The sequence below is a fragment of the Embiotoca jacksoni genome, unplaced genomic scaffold (genome assembly GCF_022577435.1).
Source record: "Embiotoca jacksoni isolate LCO1_2020_lvr unplaced genomic scaffold, fEmbJac1.0.p SCAF_9, whole genome shotgun sequence".
NCBI classification, from domain to species: Eukaryota; Metazoa; Chordata; class Actinopteri; family Embiotocidae; genus Embiotoca; species Embiotoca jacksoni.
Genome location: NW_027185447.1, coordinates 5,119,053 through 5,135,616, shown reverse-complemented (window position 1 = coordinate 5,135,616; position 16,564 = coordinate 5,119,053). Strand labels below are relative to the sequence as shown.

The 16,564-nt window shown below is 40.2% G+C and overlaps 1 protein-coding gene across 2 annotated transcripts in view; it reads right to left on the bottom strand.

Moving 5' to 3' along the window:
* celsr3 (cadherin, EGF LAG seven-pass G-type receptor 3) overlaps positions 1-16,564 on the bottom strand; it is a 111,315-nt gene that overhangs the window by 24,934 nt on the left and 69,817 nt on the right. For both annotated transcript variants that reach the window (XM_069141586.1, XM_069141587.1), the window contains 7 exons: positions 14,646-14,787; positions 12,234-12,354; positions 10,586-10,769; positions 9,382-9,483; positions 9,177-9,271; positions 8,307-8,516; positions 1,560-1,758 (listed from right to left, as the gene is read on the bottom strand). In XM_069141586.1, coding sequence (XP_068997687.1) covers positions 1,560-1,758; positions 8,307-8,516; positions 9,177-9,271; positions 9,382-9,483; positions 10,586-10,769; positions 12,234-12,354; positions 14,646-14,787 — 1,053 coding nt within the window. The remainder of the gene's footprint in view (positions 1-1,559; positions 1,759-8,306; positions 8,517-9,176; positions 9,272-9,381; positions 9,484-10,585; positions 10,770-12,233; positions 12,355-14,645; positions 14,788-16,564) is intronic.

The window sequence follows — 16,564 nt, the reverse complement described above, 5'->3', positions numbered from 1 at the left end:
GAAGTACATGGTCAATGTGAAGTGTTCTATAATGAGTGAACACTTGACACTGCAAACAGAAGTGGAACTGCACTCAATATAGAGAGGAGAAATCATTCAGTAAAACAGACGTGTAAAACGTGTGTGTGTGTGTGTGTGTGTGTGTGTGTGTGTGGAGAACAAGTGTTTGTCTGGATAATTTTGATACAAAAACTAATGGTTTATTAGTCAAATAAAATTATTGAAATGGGAACAATAACTGACAAGGACAAGGATCTTGTACACTGCAAGTTTACAGATGGTGTGTGTCAAATCCATCCATATACTTCCCCATGTTATTCATCCTATTCCATTTGGCTGGGAGCACTAACTGTCTATGTTTGTGTGTGTAGGAGTGTGAAGTTTTGTGTCAGGCGCGTTTCTTATTCCTTCTGCTTTCACTGCTGCTGCTAATTCTCTGCCCTCCGTCTGGGAATCTGCATCCGGCTTCGCTTTTAGGTTATTTAAGAGCGTTTTGAGTGAAGCAAATACAGCCAAGTCAGAAAAAGATGAGTCACATAGACAAGATACAAAAAGAAGCCAGTTTACAGTTGCAAAGACAGGCAGAGAAGATTTTAGATTTTCTTCACGTATGAGACCACGTGTTACCAAACCACACTGGAAGAAGCTGGAGAGGCAAAACTCAGTGGCTGCTAACTTTGATGAGTTTTGTGAGTTTCGGCTGCACGGTATATTAAAAGTAATTCAATCTATGAGAGTAGCTAAGAGCATTAACGGAGTGTGAAATTCATTGTCACTGGCTTCATCCCTGCCAAAGCTGCTGCTGCCTTTCCAACACCTCTTCATGTTGTATGTGCTGCAGATTATTTAACAGTATTCGTCACGCTGGTCAAGTGACAGAAAAATGTGGAAAAAGGGCAAAGCGTACAAGTGACGGGATGCCAGAAATGAAATAACACATGGCATGTGGCCATACATGCAGATGTATAAGGGAGTGTGTGTGTGTGTGTGTGTGTGTGTGTGTGTGTGTGTGTGTGTGTGTGTGTGTGTGTGTGTGTGTGTGTGTGTGTGTGTGTGTGTGTGTGTGTGTGTGTGTGTGTGTCAAACTGTCTATACATTTACAGAAAATGCAAAAAAAAGTGACTTTTTTTTATTTTTAGCCTAGGTGATGTTATCCGTCACTCCAGCCTGTGAGTGTGTGAGTGTGTCTGGTGTGATGTTGTGTTAGTTTTGGCATCTGTAAATCTGGATGATGTATGTTGGCCAGTGCTGCAGCGCTCTGGGGGTTTTGTGCATGAGCTGAGCACATTAGCTGCTGTGTATGTGTAGGAGTGTGACATTATCACTGTGTGCTGCTGCCAACACTCTGGCTGTGCCATCGTCATTTGCATTAGCATTGTTCATCTCCCGCTTTACAATGAGTCATTCAAGATGATTTCACAGCTGTGATTTACAGTATTATGAGAAAACTGCAACAATTGTCTGTAAAGATTAAGATTTTATGACAGTCTTATTCCATTTCACTGGCTTTGACTAGAGATTAGTCAGTGTGTGATTGTGTGTAGTCGGTGTAAACTCACCTATGTTGGGCGCGATCAAGGCCACAGGGTTGAGGTAGGTGAGCTTCATGTTCTGGGCCAGGTTCTGGGTGTACTGCTCCAGCAGCTCTGTCAGCTCGGCTGGACCGCCACCGGGGATGTGGTTCTGACTCTGAGCGAGAGCCCGCCAAAGCCCAGAGGTGCTGGGACCCAGTAGCACGCTGCAGCCTCGCAGGATGTTCTGGTGGCAGCAGAAAGATGAACAATTACAACAAGTCGAAGGGGAAACAAAAAGGACGGACTTCTGCTTGTTAACCTTGTACCCTTGTTACCCTGCTTGTTAAGACAGCAACCACCTTTCAGTAGAACTTAAAAAGGTTAAATATTACAGTATGTATTGAGGCTGTAGAAGGGAAACTACAAGAATTATGAAAGAAAATCTCTCAGCATCCTGGATCAGAAAGAAGATATAAAAAAAACCCACTTAAATTCTCATGTTCGACACAGCCGCAGACAACTACTCAAACACTGGATAAAGATTTGAAAAAAATATGAACTATTAAACATCACAGAAACTAAACATTTAAACTCAATACTCTCACCAGGGAAAATCAAACACAATGTTGGCTTCTAAATATTTAATACGGATTTGAAGCTCTGATGGCTGCCGTCAGTGTCCTCTTATTACAGCAGCGGTTCTCATCCCAGGATATGGGATGAAGAGATTGCTGATATGAAAACTGGCCACCTGGTCAGTGATTGATTTACACCTGGAATAACAGGTGAACTGAAACTGTACAGTTGAAATAACCACAAACACCAGCTATAATTTTTTCCCCCTGAGTTGCATTTTGTGTCCATATAAATAGAATGATAATTATAAGATAATAAATGTTATATTTGTGTCACATTCCCACAAAATGAACATCAAAGGGTGTCTAGAACAAACTACTGACTGCATCAATCAATTTCTTTAAAGTGCAGATTTGCCAAACAACACAGTCCCAAATACACTTTACAATTGCAAAGACCAGATGGCAAGAGAGTGACATAACAAGTTAGAAAAAGACAACCACACACCAGCACATGCAATTATTAAATGAAGACATAAAACAGTCTGATTAAAACATCTGTGTTAAAGAAATAGAGAGCAAAAAGAGAGAAGGAGAGCTGCTCTGTGCATCATGGGAGGTCCCCCAGTAACCCACATCTATAGGGGTGGTTCAGGGTCAAGTGAGCCAGCCCTTACTGTAAGATGCATCAAATGGGAAGGTTTTAAGACTAAATCTAAAGGCAGAGAGGGTGTCTGCCTACCGTACACTAACTCTGTAACCTTACTTAAGAATGTACAATACTAAAATAATCCATTATCTTGTATCACCGTTAGTTTTATAGAAGAGTATAATGGGATGTTGATTGCAAACATGTGGAATAACGTTATATTCTGTAAAGGTGTCCTGCTACAGGAGCAGTTGCTCCCCTAAATCCTGTGCTGCTGACACTGGTTGGTTTCCTGTTTTTGAGTATTAAAATGTTAGGAATGAACACCAACTCAAAATATAGATACACACACACACACACACACACACACACACACACACACACACACACACACACACACACACACACACACACACACACACACACACACACACACAGTGACCAGTTTAACACATCTAATCACAGGGGAGAGACCAGGGACAAAGAAAAAATGATGGCTAAGGCACAAGGGAGTCAGAAGTTTCTGACAGTAAAACCTAATAGAGCGAGTGAAAAAGGCAGAACTTGAATTTGTAACTGAGTCTGGTTGAGGAGGAGAAGAGACAGGCTTCATTGTAAAGCCTTTTGTTAGGCTGCTTTGACCAGGACCGTGGTAAAAAAAATAAAAAATTGTAAGCTAAACCTCAAACCAAACAAGCCTTGACCCCAATTAGAACAAGTTATACCACCGTCAGCGCCTCCATGTCAATGCTTTTCATGGAGGATTGGTCACTCAGGATGGAAGCCTGTTAGAGACAGTCTAGACTGCACAGCTTTGTAAAATGGTCTGAACAAAGAGTAATATTAGGGAAAAAGAGAGAGGGGGAAAGGAAAGGAAAGGAAAGGAAAGGAAAGGAAAGGAAAGGAAAGGAAAGGAAAGGAAAGGAAAGGAAAGGAAAGGAAAGGGCTCGATATGACTGCTGGCCGTCAGACAGACTGCACTGCACCCAATAAAGCACTGCAGTGTCATATAATGCTCTGGGGAGGCAGAATATGATGATAAAAGCTTCAAACAAACAAAGAACATATAGTGCAATATAGGAACAATGGGTTGTTGAGGGAAAGAGATTTGAGAACAGGGATTTTTGGATAGGGAAGTTAGAAGGAGAAAATAATGAAAGACTAAAGACAGAGAAGTCGTAGAAAGAAGTATCAGAGGAAGAGGAGGGGAGGTGGAAAGAGATGGAAAAGGTGAGCGAGGAGGAAAGGGGATCGTCGGAGGCAAGACACGATAAAAAAGAGCATCAAAAGAAAGGAACACAAAAAACAAAACAAAAGCACCACCGAAGTGGCAATGATGATGTTAAAGCACACCATCTCATGTAATATTGCGATTATAAGACAAGTTACGAACTAAATAAAATACGTAATCAAAATGTATTCATATTGTGGGGCAATTTGCTCTCAAAATATAAAACATTTTGTTTGTGTGATTTCCATGGCAATACATGGGGCATACCTAGGAACTGGAAAACAATCAGTTGCGTCAGTAGAAGCAAATGTAATGTATGCGATGTTTACCACTCCAGGAAGTAGGCTGACTCTTAGTAACAACCTAGCAACAGAGACAATTTCTAGTCTGTTTTATTGCTTTTACGAGATCATGGGATTTCTCAAACTGCTTACATACAGCACATAGAAACACAAAATTGCTTAGCTCGTTCACTCTTCTCGTAAACAAGATATACGCTGAAAAAAGTAATCCATGGACACATGTTTTTAGGATAGTAGCCAAGTGTCAACCGTGGTGTTACGGTACGGGTGCTCGTAGCGACAAAAATGACAAAGAAAGACACGATTTCCCTTATTGGTTTACATTTAAAAGGCCTATGACAAGTAAAAATAACATTATATTGCATATTATCTGAAAATCAGTTACAACTATATATTGCCATTGAGAAGGCGGAGTGATATTTCTGGTGATGAGCAGGATGTGCTGTCCTGCTAATTTGAGCGTGTTCAGTTGACCAATCAGATCGCTGGTTCGGAACTACTTGTTAATTTTATGTCGATTTATGCCTACTTTTGTGACTTTTTTTCTACTCAGTTTTTACTGATTTTGTGAGATGACCTTTTGTGGTGACACAATATGAACAATAAGTGTTACACCTGTTGATCACCAGTTCAGATCCACTGCTGCAGATGATACAGTATGTATAGTCTCTGCCCAAAGAAGCTCCAAACACTGATATGAATAAATAATTCACTGAATAAATATTGTTCGCCGTGCTCTCGAAACAAGCCCAGTTCCATTTACGGCTTCCGCATGTGTTCTTATTGACAACTCAAAGATGTTACTAAGATTGAAAATAAGACAGTATTTCTTCATGAAAAATGATGGATCTTAAGCTGCACACCCCAGGCAGGCTGTACACTGCAGGAGCTCATAAGCTTTGCTTACCTAAAGAAGCCGGGTGAAAAACAACAGAGAGAAACAAGAAGGGAAAGATGTGAAAGGATTTAAAGAGGCAGCAGATGACAGGAATACAGAAAGAGAGGGAGAGGATAACAAAGGCTAAAAGAGGAATCGATGGCAGGTTGAAATATATATTTAGCCTGACCGTTCAACAGGCAAATTATAGTGTGTGCCACTTAAACAACATGTCATATCCAAACTATTTGTAACAATTTATTAGGCAAACGTGATTTAAAAAAAATTATGAAATCAGTTGTCTTCTATTTTCACCCTTCATTTATGATGTAAATTCCGACTTTAAAAAAAATTGCATTATCAACCTATAAAGATTAATTACAATGTACTAAAAACAATGTCTAAATATAAAACAATTACGATCTGAAATTCTTTGAAAACATATGGCTCATTTTCCACCTGTACTTTTCAACATGTGACTCTTATCTGTCACCTATCAGTGCAGCAGCATCCAGATGGATTTTATCACAGCTTGAACATGAAAGGTTTCCATCTCCTTCCAATCACCACCACAGTCCTTCGTTTCTCCTGCATCCACCCAGCTCCTGGTTACTATAGTAACTGTATTCTGTATTATCCTTTCGTCTGGCTTAATAGCTGCTGTTTAAAGTGAGATGTCAAGTAATATATATTTTATATTTCCATGGCTGAGGGGGGAAAAAGGGGGCTGCCTTCACCTTCACTTCAGTGATGCCGCGATAAACCGGAGCCACCTCGTTAACTTGAAATGACGACATGTCGGCGGCGCAACTGTTTCATAGCCGGAGGTTGAAGTTACAAAGCGAGTCAAGGTTTCTGTTCCAGGAAGCGCGAGGCAATAATAAAAAGTGTTACTGTACTTTTGAGGCAGCACACAGTGTAGCAGCTTTATGACCGTGAAACCAGCTAACCAAATGTTGAGCCCTAATGGCCGTGTTTCTGATTTACTGTCAGGTTAAATGAAATGTCAGGCAGGAAAAGGTTTTTATTTCACTCACTGTTGGACATCGTTAACACTACTGTTGGGTTGCCATAGCAACTGTCCTTGTGAGGCAAAAATTACATATTGATCACATGAGGGAATGTGCTGTATTTGGCATGAGGCTCAAACCATGATACTGAACAAAGTGCTCATATTGATTTAAGGTTTTATAAAACAAGATGAAACAATGAAATCTTCCTCCTGCGTGCCGGCGTCCCTTTCCCTCCAAACTGTGAGTGTTTGGGAATTCAGCACATCCAAAAATGTGTATTGAATCAGATAAACGTGAGTGCTTTTTTATTTTATTGTTCACCTCAGAGGGAAATGGTTGGTCTCATCTCGATGACCTCACGTGCTATAAACTGGCTTTAACTGGGAGTCTTGTAATACAAATGTGTGTATGCATTAAGGAAATGAAACACCTCAACAGGCACGCTGGGATTTCTTCTGCTCAGACTGTGTGAATATAACCCACAACCACTCATCTTTTATTGCTCCTCACTGCGGGGTGTGGCTACTTCTACTCCAGCTGTCATCAGGTGGCTAAAATTCTCCCTGTTAGCCTGAATTATTAAATGCTTCCCTGTGTCAGTTGTAGCTATCGGAGAAAAATCCTGCTTTTTTATTACCCACTAAACCCCTAATTAATATGAATGAATCGCCCCCCTCCCATGGCTGCGTCGCTAGAACTAACTCATCAACGAAAGATTAAAGAGTGAAAATGTCAGGTGGGGTGAGATTACCATTCACGAGCATAAAAATCCATAACTTCTGATATTACACAGTACCACTGCTACTGTTAGTATTATTACTGCAGCTGGTACTGCTACTGTAGTAAACAATACTGTACGGTGTATTGCTTCATGTAACAATGTTTCTGAATGACAAGAAAATACAGAAAAATACAATTAAAATTCTCTCCATGAATGAAAATGTGAGATGTCATTTTCATGTCAGTTACCACAGCAGCGAGCAATTTGTATATAATTCGGACACACAGGCCATGAAAGAGGGATTTTTATTTAATTTTTCTGCCACTTACTTGTCATGTATGGATAACTAGTAGGTTGTCAGACAAATTTGATGTATAAGCCAAATATTTATAGCAAAATTAAAAAGATGTCTGTGAGCGCCTTTATTGTGCGTCAGCTCCTCCATCCTCAGCTGAAGCTGTCGTATCAGGTAAAACGAGATTGTGTCAGTTAATACGCGGGGATGACATGTTGCAATATTTCATGAGTTATTGTCACCGCATCGCCATAACAACGTTGCTTCCCATTTCAGAGAAAAGACTTCTCGTTATCATATCTGGTCTGTGGGTCGGTACGCTGTAACGGTACAGTATATAAATCATGTCCACTGTTTTAAATATCAGCAACTGTTTAATGTAACAGGTGGATGTAATGTAGATTTAAATTATATATAAAATGTATACTTCATACTAAGCATTAATACAGTATGTAACCCTCTGTGATGATATTCAAACTCGAAATCAGATACATTTATTGTGGTTGGAGATGCGTTTCTTCATCTTTTCTACAATGTTGATCAGTTTATTGAGTTATTATAAACTTGCATTGATCGACAATTCCAACAAAGTCTGCTAATAAACCGAGCTGTCACAGCAGGAGGGACCACTTTCAGAACATGGTTAGATTTTCACACATCAAAAAAATTCAGCTGAAACTTTCACACCTCTCAATCCAGCATGTCCTTCCAACAACCGTCCACTACTTGCACATTGTCTATAATGTGTGAGCATCATTTAAATACACATTTCGCCGATATTTGTGCATTCAATATTCTCAAAAGATCCATATGGCTCGAGATTATTTTTGGTAACGTGGCATTTAAACACAAACTGGTGACTAACTTCTCTTTCACATTAATGATGGTGTTTGCTTTACTGTTTCTTTCCCACTGACCTTGCTGCTGTACACTCTTGTAAAAGGCGTCATTGGACTTGAACAGCAAGGTGAACAATAACAGCCCATAAACAGGTCTTGTTAATGGTAAATACATCTTCATTTGTTTCACCACCTGCCCTCACTCACCACATCTCTTCCCCTTCTATTGAAATGTCAGCATATAACACAGGTGCGTTTTAAAAGGAAATTGAAGAATAAGTTTCTTTTACCTCATTGAAGTGTGCGTCCTGGGTGGCGGTGAGCCCGAAGCCGCTTTGCTGGGTCTCAAACGTGAGGAGGCGTGACAGCAGTCGCTCAGCTATCTGCAAGTCATTGCCATAGAGGCGGGCGGTCGCCTCGGTTACGTCACGGAGCTGGTGGGCAAGCTTCTTCTCCATGATGGTGTTCAGCTCTGTCTCATTACGCTCCAGGGAATCAAGCTACACGGAAGAAAAACATGAAAAGATGTACCAATCCCATATTCTGAGATGTGCATGAAATTCAATATGAGATTATTAACAAGTACAGCCAGCAACAGATACCGCACCTCTTGTTCATTCAAAGTTTGCCATACATACGAAATATATGCATGTATGAGCATTTCAGTTGTGCATGTTAAAGTCAAAACTATCTTTGAAAACCTCGTAAAATTCTCAAACTAAAGACTCATGGGTTCACGGAATAGTTTTACTATGTATGCCCAGTAGGATTTTACTTTAATTGTCTTAAGAGGGCATTTTTGCCGCTGGATAAAAACAACAGCAACTGATCTAGAAAGGAAACATCATAATCCTGTTGTTTGAATTTTGAAGTTAACAACCAGAATTACTTTAATCAGAAGGCTTCCAAAATATCTAAGAGCTGGAAACAGATGCCAACAAATGAAAGGCACTTCACATAAACAGGGAGAGTCAACTACTTTCATACGGATGGACTCTGGACTCCGGTTTGTTACTCATGATTTCACTCAACTCTGTTCTTTTTTTTTTTTTTTTTTTTTTGTAGATCTATCCAGGATTCAACATTTGTCAACTCAAGTACAAGTTTGGGACCCATGAAGACTTGTTGAGAGGTGTTACTGCCAGTAGTGGTCTACATACAGCAGCATTGAGCTCCACAAACGGAGGTGAGGTGCAGTTGTAAAGGTCCGGCTCCAGCCATCCTCTCTCCACATCACAGTGTCTGATGGCCGCACCTGCAATTAGGAGAAACGGGAAGTTCTACAAATGTTTTGAAACGTATTTATTACATCGCATGCATCCGTATTCATGTGTTTGAGTGCACTCAATGTTAGTGTGTACGGACCGACAGAGCCTTTGGGGCAGGGCACGGCAGCAGGCAGGTTAAACTTGGTCCGAGGCCACCAAATCCCCTGAGTGATGGTCTTTGGACATCCATCATAAATGACTGCAGGGAAACATCATGTAAAACGTCCTTATCAGTGTGGTGAATTTTTCCATTAAAAACACAACAAAACCTCATTCATAACATAGACAAAAAAAAATTATTTTGACTTGCAGAGAGGGAAATTAAACTGATTGTTAAAGAATAAAATACCAGCTACAAATCAAAGGAAGTCATCACGAGTGGACAAACTAGAAAGTGGCAAAGCTGCACAGAGGACACAATTAATGAGAGAGAGAATTAACCTAGGAACAGTACGTAGAAGATAATTAACAGTTTACAGAAGATAATTAACAGTTTCTTTGTGTTTTCAGGCTTGAGCACAAGTTTGACACACATGAAACATTTTAAAAGACAGAAACTGAAATCCAATGATTAAACAGTGATGAGTAAATATGGCAGAAGCTCAGGAGTGCTTAATTACATTCATTCATGTCTCTTTATCGCTATGGATAATATACTCTTTTGGTTTTAAACTTATCTTGAAAATTAAACCTCAACTACTCATGTTGTCTGTAGTTTACTATTTGACTAGGCCCAATTATCCCAAAGATACACAGCAGGTAACAACTAATTTTGAAAACTGAAAGAGAACAAGACTTTACATAAAGGTTTAATAGTAAATCCATCTTCTTCAAACTGCTGTATTGTTCAAAAGTGGATCATTATTTTATTCTTTTTGCTTTTTGTCAATAAGCCACAAAGGAGCTGCGAGATACTAACACTTAAGAATAAAGTGGCTGTTGGAGTTGTTTTTAACAATTGATTCAGCCTCTCATTCAAAACTAAATCTGTTGTTTTTATTGTGATGGTAGCTCCTCCCACCAGGCAAGCTACTGTTATTCTGGAGTATTTGTTCTTATTTTAATTCAGTTTGTGGTGCCTGAGATGTGAATGAACAACTGATGCAGCCCCGTGTTGTGTAAACCAGAGTTATTTTGAAATGCAACAGTGAGATGCATCATTTATTTTTATCATTAGAAATAAAAAACAAAAAACAAACACACACACACAGTTTAAAAGACAACCACATGAGGAAATAAAAGAAGCTAAAAGAACAAAAACTATCAAGAACAAGTAAATTGATCAGTTTCTCTTTTCTCACCTTCACAGCCTGAGTTTGTGACCTCAGCGAAGGGGTTGTCGCATGCGTTGCACTGGCGACCAATCACGCCGGGCCTGCACTGACACTGGCCTGTCTCTGCGTCACATGACCGCGAGAAGGAGCCCACCGGGTAGCAGTCACACGGCAGGCAGCTGTCGGAGCTCCGCGGACGGAAGTGAAACTCCTGAGTACACACACACACACACACACACACACACACACACACACACACACACACACACACACACACACACACACACACACACACACACACAGAGAGAGAGACAGGCGGGTGAGCATAAGTAGACACACAGATCAAACTCAGTCAGGCGAGTGTGAAATTTCACAGAGCCGGGAATAATGTCTGCAATTATATCAGCACAGGCATTAGGGTTAGATTTATACAGGGGACATGAGTATAGCAGAAATATGAAGGGCAACAGTCCATTCATGGGAGGTGATTAGTAAGCAAGCATGAGAATATACAAGACATTTAACAATGCATTGTGGGGACAGAATAAGGATGCTTGATTAGAGGATGATGTTACAGGAGCACAACAATGTGGGGATCAGTACGTCTTTAAAAGAATACACAATATTTCAGGACCCTGAAGGACATTCAAGATAATTCAATTCAGTGTTAATGTATAGACACAAAAATCCTTGAAAGTTCTACTGTAGCTGCCATTTTACACTTTATACTTTGGAAAAAGACATCTTAAGATGCACAACATAATACTTGATCCAGAAATGTGTATGTCAGCCTTGACCTTTATGGTATGTAGAAGGCAAACTAAAAGGATTGTGACAGTGTGAGCCTCGCACACAGAAAAATCTAGAGTGTTGTGAGGTACTTTATCTAAGAGGACATCAACACATGGAGTAGAGGGAGCAGCAGAGGGACAGAACATTTTAAGCTTGCTACATATTCCCTGCCAGCTGAGATCCAATAAAAAAAACTCCACATCAAACCCCTGGTCAAATATCAAATATAAAATGCAGGTTGTGAGGAAAACCCACTGGAAACCCCTTGAATGTGTATAATAACTGTGTGCCTGTGACCTCACAACTGTGATTGTGAGTGTCAGGTTTAGATCAAAGGTCAATAGCAGAGATTCAAGATCAGGGTAAAAAAAAATCTGATTAAAGACAGAATAAAAGAGGGGTTAAACATGTTGGCTACAAACAGATATGAAATGTCAACATGAAGGGATGATAATAATCATATCATGATGAATGTTGTTGGTACGTCTGGATTAGCCGATGAGACGATTACTGTGCGTCTGGGTTAAACCACAGCCGGAGTGATCGATGGAGTTATTCCACTAAAATCCTTCTCATCCTGACGGTATGAATTTTAAATGCGACAGTTTAAAAAAAAATCAAATTTATACCAGAAGATCTGTAACTACTCAATAGCACTTTGAACAGCTCAACACACAAAAACTGAAAGAGTATCTGATGCTGCTTCCACTACCATGTTAACAATGCTTTTGTTTCCTTCATCACAGCTTGTTATTAATACACCAATTATTCCCCCTACACAAAGGTTAGATATCTTTTTGTGCACTTTGGAAAGTGATGTACAGATGAGCTTCCTAACCACACCTGGAGGCTGCAGTGAGTCTGTGTGACGTCTCCTGTTTACCTTGCAGTGACAGTGTCCACTGGTCTTGTTGCAGTCGGGGTTGAAGCCTTTATTGGTGTCACAGAGACACGGGCCACAGGTCGGAGATCCCCACCAGCCCCTGGGACACTGGTGATCAATCCTACACGCACACACAACAAACACACAGGTAGAAGTGAGGAACGCAAGATAGAGAAAGGTCAAGTAGATAAGACAGCAATACGAGGAGCAGCATAGGTCAGCATAGTAATCTGCATGCAGCAGGGGGAAGATAAAACTGAAGTTACACTGCTTGATTAACATCAGAACCTGTGTTACAGGTGTTGTTGTCACCACTAGTCCGTGCATATTGGTGATGTCACCATGGACCTGAAACTTTAGCAGAGGGACTTCATCAAATTGTTTTTGTCCAACTCCAGAAATCAGCAACAGAGACCTTTGAAATACTTCAGAAAGCCTCCTGCATTGAAGGGATGAGTCTGGTGAGGTGTGTTGAGCAGCATTTGCGTTTCAAGAGGGGCAGAAAGTCAACGTTGAAGACCAAAGAAAGTGCGTTGCTCCTCATCCTCCTAATTTCATGTGGGTCCCTGCGCCTTCACTGTTCCCCAAAATGCAGTTTAAGCGGAAAGGTCTGCGTTTTTAACACGGAGGAGGATATTCAGCACAAATCGGAGATGGTGTTTAATGTGCTTACAGAATGGGATATCCAGGGAGCGTATGAAGTATGGCATGGGAGCAGTGTGAGACTGCACAAGGAGACACAATGCTCCAGTTTTTGGTTGTTATAGGCACTGTCTCTGAACTTTTTAATCATCATTTCTAACTAATTAATGGAAACAAAAAGGTGACACACAAAAAAGAAAAACAGTTGGTAAGAAATGAATGATGCAAAGAGCAGGAGGAAATCCTGATACTAAAATGTGAAGGGGAAACACATCAACAGAGTTTGAGGGTCAACATTATTTAAAAGAATATGCAAACACTTGAGAATATGCTGAGTCATAGAGAGCAGCTGCTCTCCAAAATTCAAAGATTAACATTGATGCAATAATACACATTTAGAGCATTTGTTTATTACACTTACTGTAGAGAAACTTAAAACAAGTCAACATCAATAAGTCCATGTTGTTGCTGCAGCCACACAGAGAGCAGTAATCTCTAAAGAGCTCCTCTTCCACAATATTTGTTAAGAATCTGTTTTCTCAAACTCCTGAAGAAATACTCCACGGACTCTCTCGTACGTGACACTATGCTCATATCTCCCTTAATGTCCTCTTGTTCTCTGTGTCTAATGGATCACTGAGGAGGTGAGTGCTTCTCAGAGTTAATGCAGACTGTGGTGTGCATCTTTTTATTGCACCGTGCTGGGAGTTTAGGAGAGGAAAGTCAGGCATAAGTGATCTTAATAGGATATTAGGGATGACTCTGCCTGTTGTGTATTTTTGGCTGCTTAAAGGGCTTAAAGGGAAAATGCTTTGTCTAATCATAACTCAGGGGAGACACGAGTAAAGAAGGAAAGACTGGGCCTTATGAGGAAGCTGTGCCAGCTCTGCTCTGATAAATATGTTTCTCTGTGAGGTCATTGTGACTGTAGCAGGAGCCCAGTCCTCCACAGAGCAACAGAAACCAAATGATGGAGGGAAATTCAATTATTAAAATCAGCTAATCTTTCTGTCTAACTGCAAATTGAGTCATGTAAGTCATTGTGAGTTAGTAGTTAGCAAAACATCATGACGTAATGTTGATGATTGTAGAGTCTGAGTTGTCACAATCCATCAATGAAGATGGTTAATGAGTCAAACTTCTAAAGAGGATAAACTTTACAGCAATAATTAGAGAAGAGATTCATTAGAGCAAATTAAAACGGACTCCAACTTGTAGACATGTATTTCATCAACAGCTGACAATGTGTGTCTTTGTAAAAAGCGCGCACGCACACACACACACACACACACACACACACACACACACACACACACACACACACACACACACACACACACACACACACACACACACCAGATCAAAGATCTCAGGCAGGAGGCAAGCATGAGGTCAGGTCAGGGTCACGCGCGCTTCTCACAGTTTAACAAACACATCATATAAATAACCTCTGCGTGTGTGTGTGTGTGTGTGTGTGTGTGTGTGTGTGTGTGTGTGTGTGTGTGTGTGTGTGTGTGTGTGTGTGTGTGTGTGTTACTGCACTCACAGTGCATCCCACAGTGGATCACATGCAATGCTGGACATGTGGGGCAACAAGGTTAATCTAAAGCTACCAAGACACACACACGCACACCCCATTAGAGCTATAGACTACAAGGAGCTTTAGACTGTGTTGGCATCTCATGTGTGTGTGTGTGTGTGTGTGTGTGTGTGTGTGTGTGTGTGTGTGTGTGTGTGTGTGTGTGTGTGTGTGTGTGTGTGTGTGTGTACCTGTGTTGGCAGTACTGCCCATAGTGGTTGTCTCCACAGTCGCAGATGTATCCATGGGAGGAGCTGGGCTTCCTGTGGCACTGAGCCTCGTTTTCACATGGATTCAGATGGCACGCATCAGTGCAGCCTTTCCCATAGTAACCTGAGAGACAGACCGACAGAGAGAGAGGAACAGAGTCATCCGACAAGCATACTACAAACACCTTCAGCAAAATGTTCAACCTTGTCTGAAATGTAAATGAAAATATCTTAAATGTACCATATAATACATTCACTGGAAGTGTACAATGTGACCTCCTTTTTAGTGTAAGGACACAAGTCACAGGCAGGACGTTGAGGTGGATAGATGTACATACAAATGTCATAGCTAAGTGTTGAGTCACCTAGAGTGAAATACATCATTCATACTTCATTTCACTCATCATGTTGGACGGTAAAAAGCGTAACAGTCAAAACAGCATAAAACATAAACATACACATCGGTGGTGTATAAGTTAAGTTTAAGGGTTAAAATATAAGACAAAGGATGAAAGACAATGTGAGGTGCAGAATAACCATGTAATCCTGTAATAAAGAAGCTTGTTTTTCACAGAGAAGTTTTGTTTACTCTTGAATCAAAAGAAGTCCGACCTACTTTTTTTTTTAAATTCACACAGGAAGAACCCCATCAAATCCAAAATTGATGAATGTCTCAACTTTTATTAACCGAGACTCTTAATAAATAATAACTAAAACTTACTTTGCAGAGTAATTATGACAGAATAAGAGGCTCTAATTAGTTAAAATGGCCGTGAAGAAATTACCTCGCAGGTATTTTCAGAGCACGAAACAACAACTAATGAAATCTTAGCATGCAAAACAGCGTTGTATTTATCCATCCATATACCACACATAATAACCTGTCAGTTCACAAGTAAACATCTCACGCATCAAAAAGCGATTATCACAAATGCCACTCTCCCGACACATCCAGCAGGGCAAGACACCAGAAAACAACCCACAACTGTGAATTATAATACTGTCCTTCCCTGAAAGCCAACAGAGCTTCATCTTAAAGAAAATTACCAGCACCTCTCGAGAAAAACGCTTAAAAAAAGAGTGTGATTTATTTCAATATACCAGAAACATTTAGAAAACACTTACAGAAGCATAGAGAACAAACAGAGAACTTTAAAGGGATTTATTGATCTTTTCTGATTTGTTAAATGTCAAGCAAAATTTACTTATGTGGTAGAGCTCACTCATGCAGCATTTTATATCATTTAAAATGTTATAGATTATTACTTTTCCTATGATCTGCTGGTTGTTAATGTTTTACAACCTTGTTATCTGATTTATTTGTGTTTATAATTGTTGGTTGAATGATAAAAGGAATTTAAAGGTGTGGGGAAACTGTTGAGGGTTTATAACAATAACCAATCCATGAATTTATAATAACAATAATCATTAGTTTTAATCGTTAATATTAGTGTATTTTGGGTAATTTCTCTCAATAACTGCTACTGAATTTCAGGTATAAATGTGGACAACATTGTGTGTGTTCTGGGTGGAGCAAAAGGAAAACTGATTTGAAAAACCTTAGGCAATTGGAAAAAAAAAACCACCTCATTATCATAACAGTACAGACAGTTGCTGAAAGTAAAAGCAAAGAAGTAAAGGCCCTCTTCAACATCGCTAAACGAGCCACTTTAGCAACAACAACATACAACACACACACACACACACACACACACACACACACACACACTCACTCCCAGCGTACACTTCAGTGTACGCCGGTGTAGCGTGATGAATGAAGCTGTCATACACTTCAATGCAATCCCCAGGCACTTCACTCAAACACACCAGCCTCTTATATGGTAATACAGCCCAGCACATAAAACCCCTCTTTAATCTAATGACTAAAGCGGAGGGCTTCA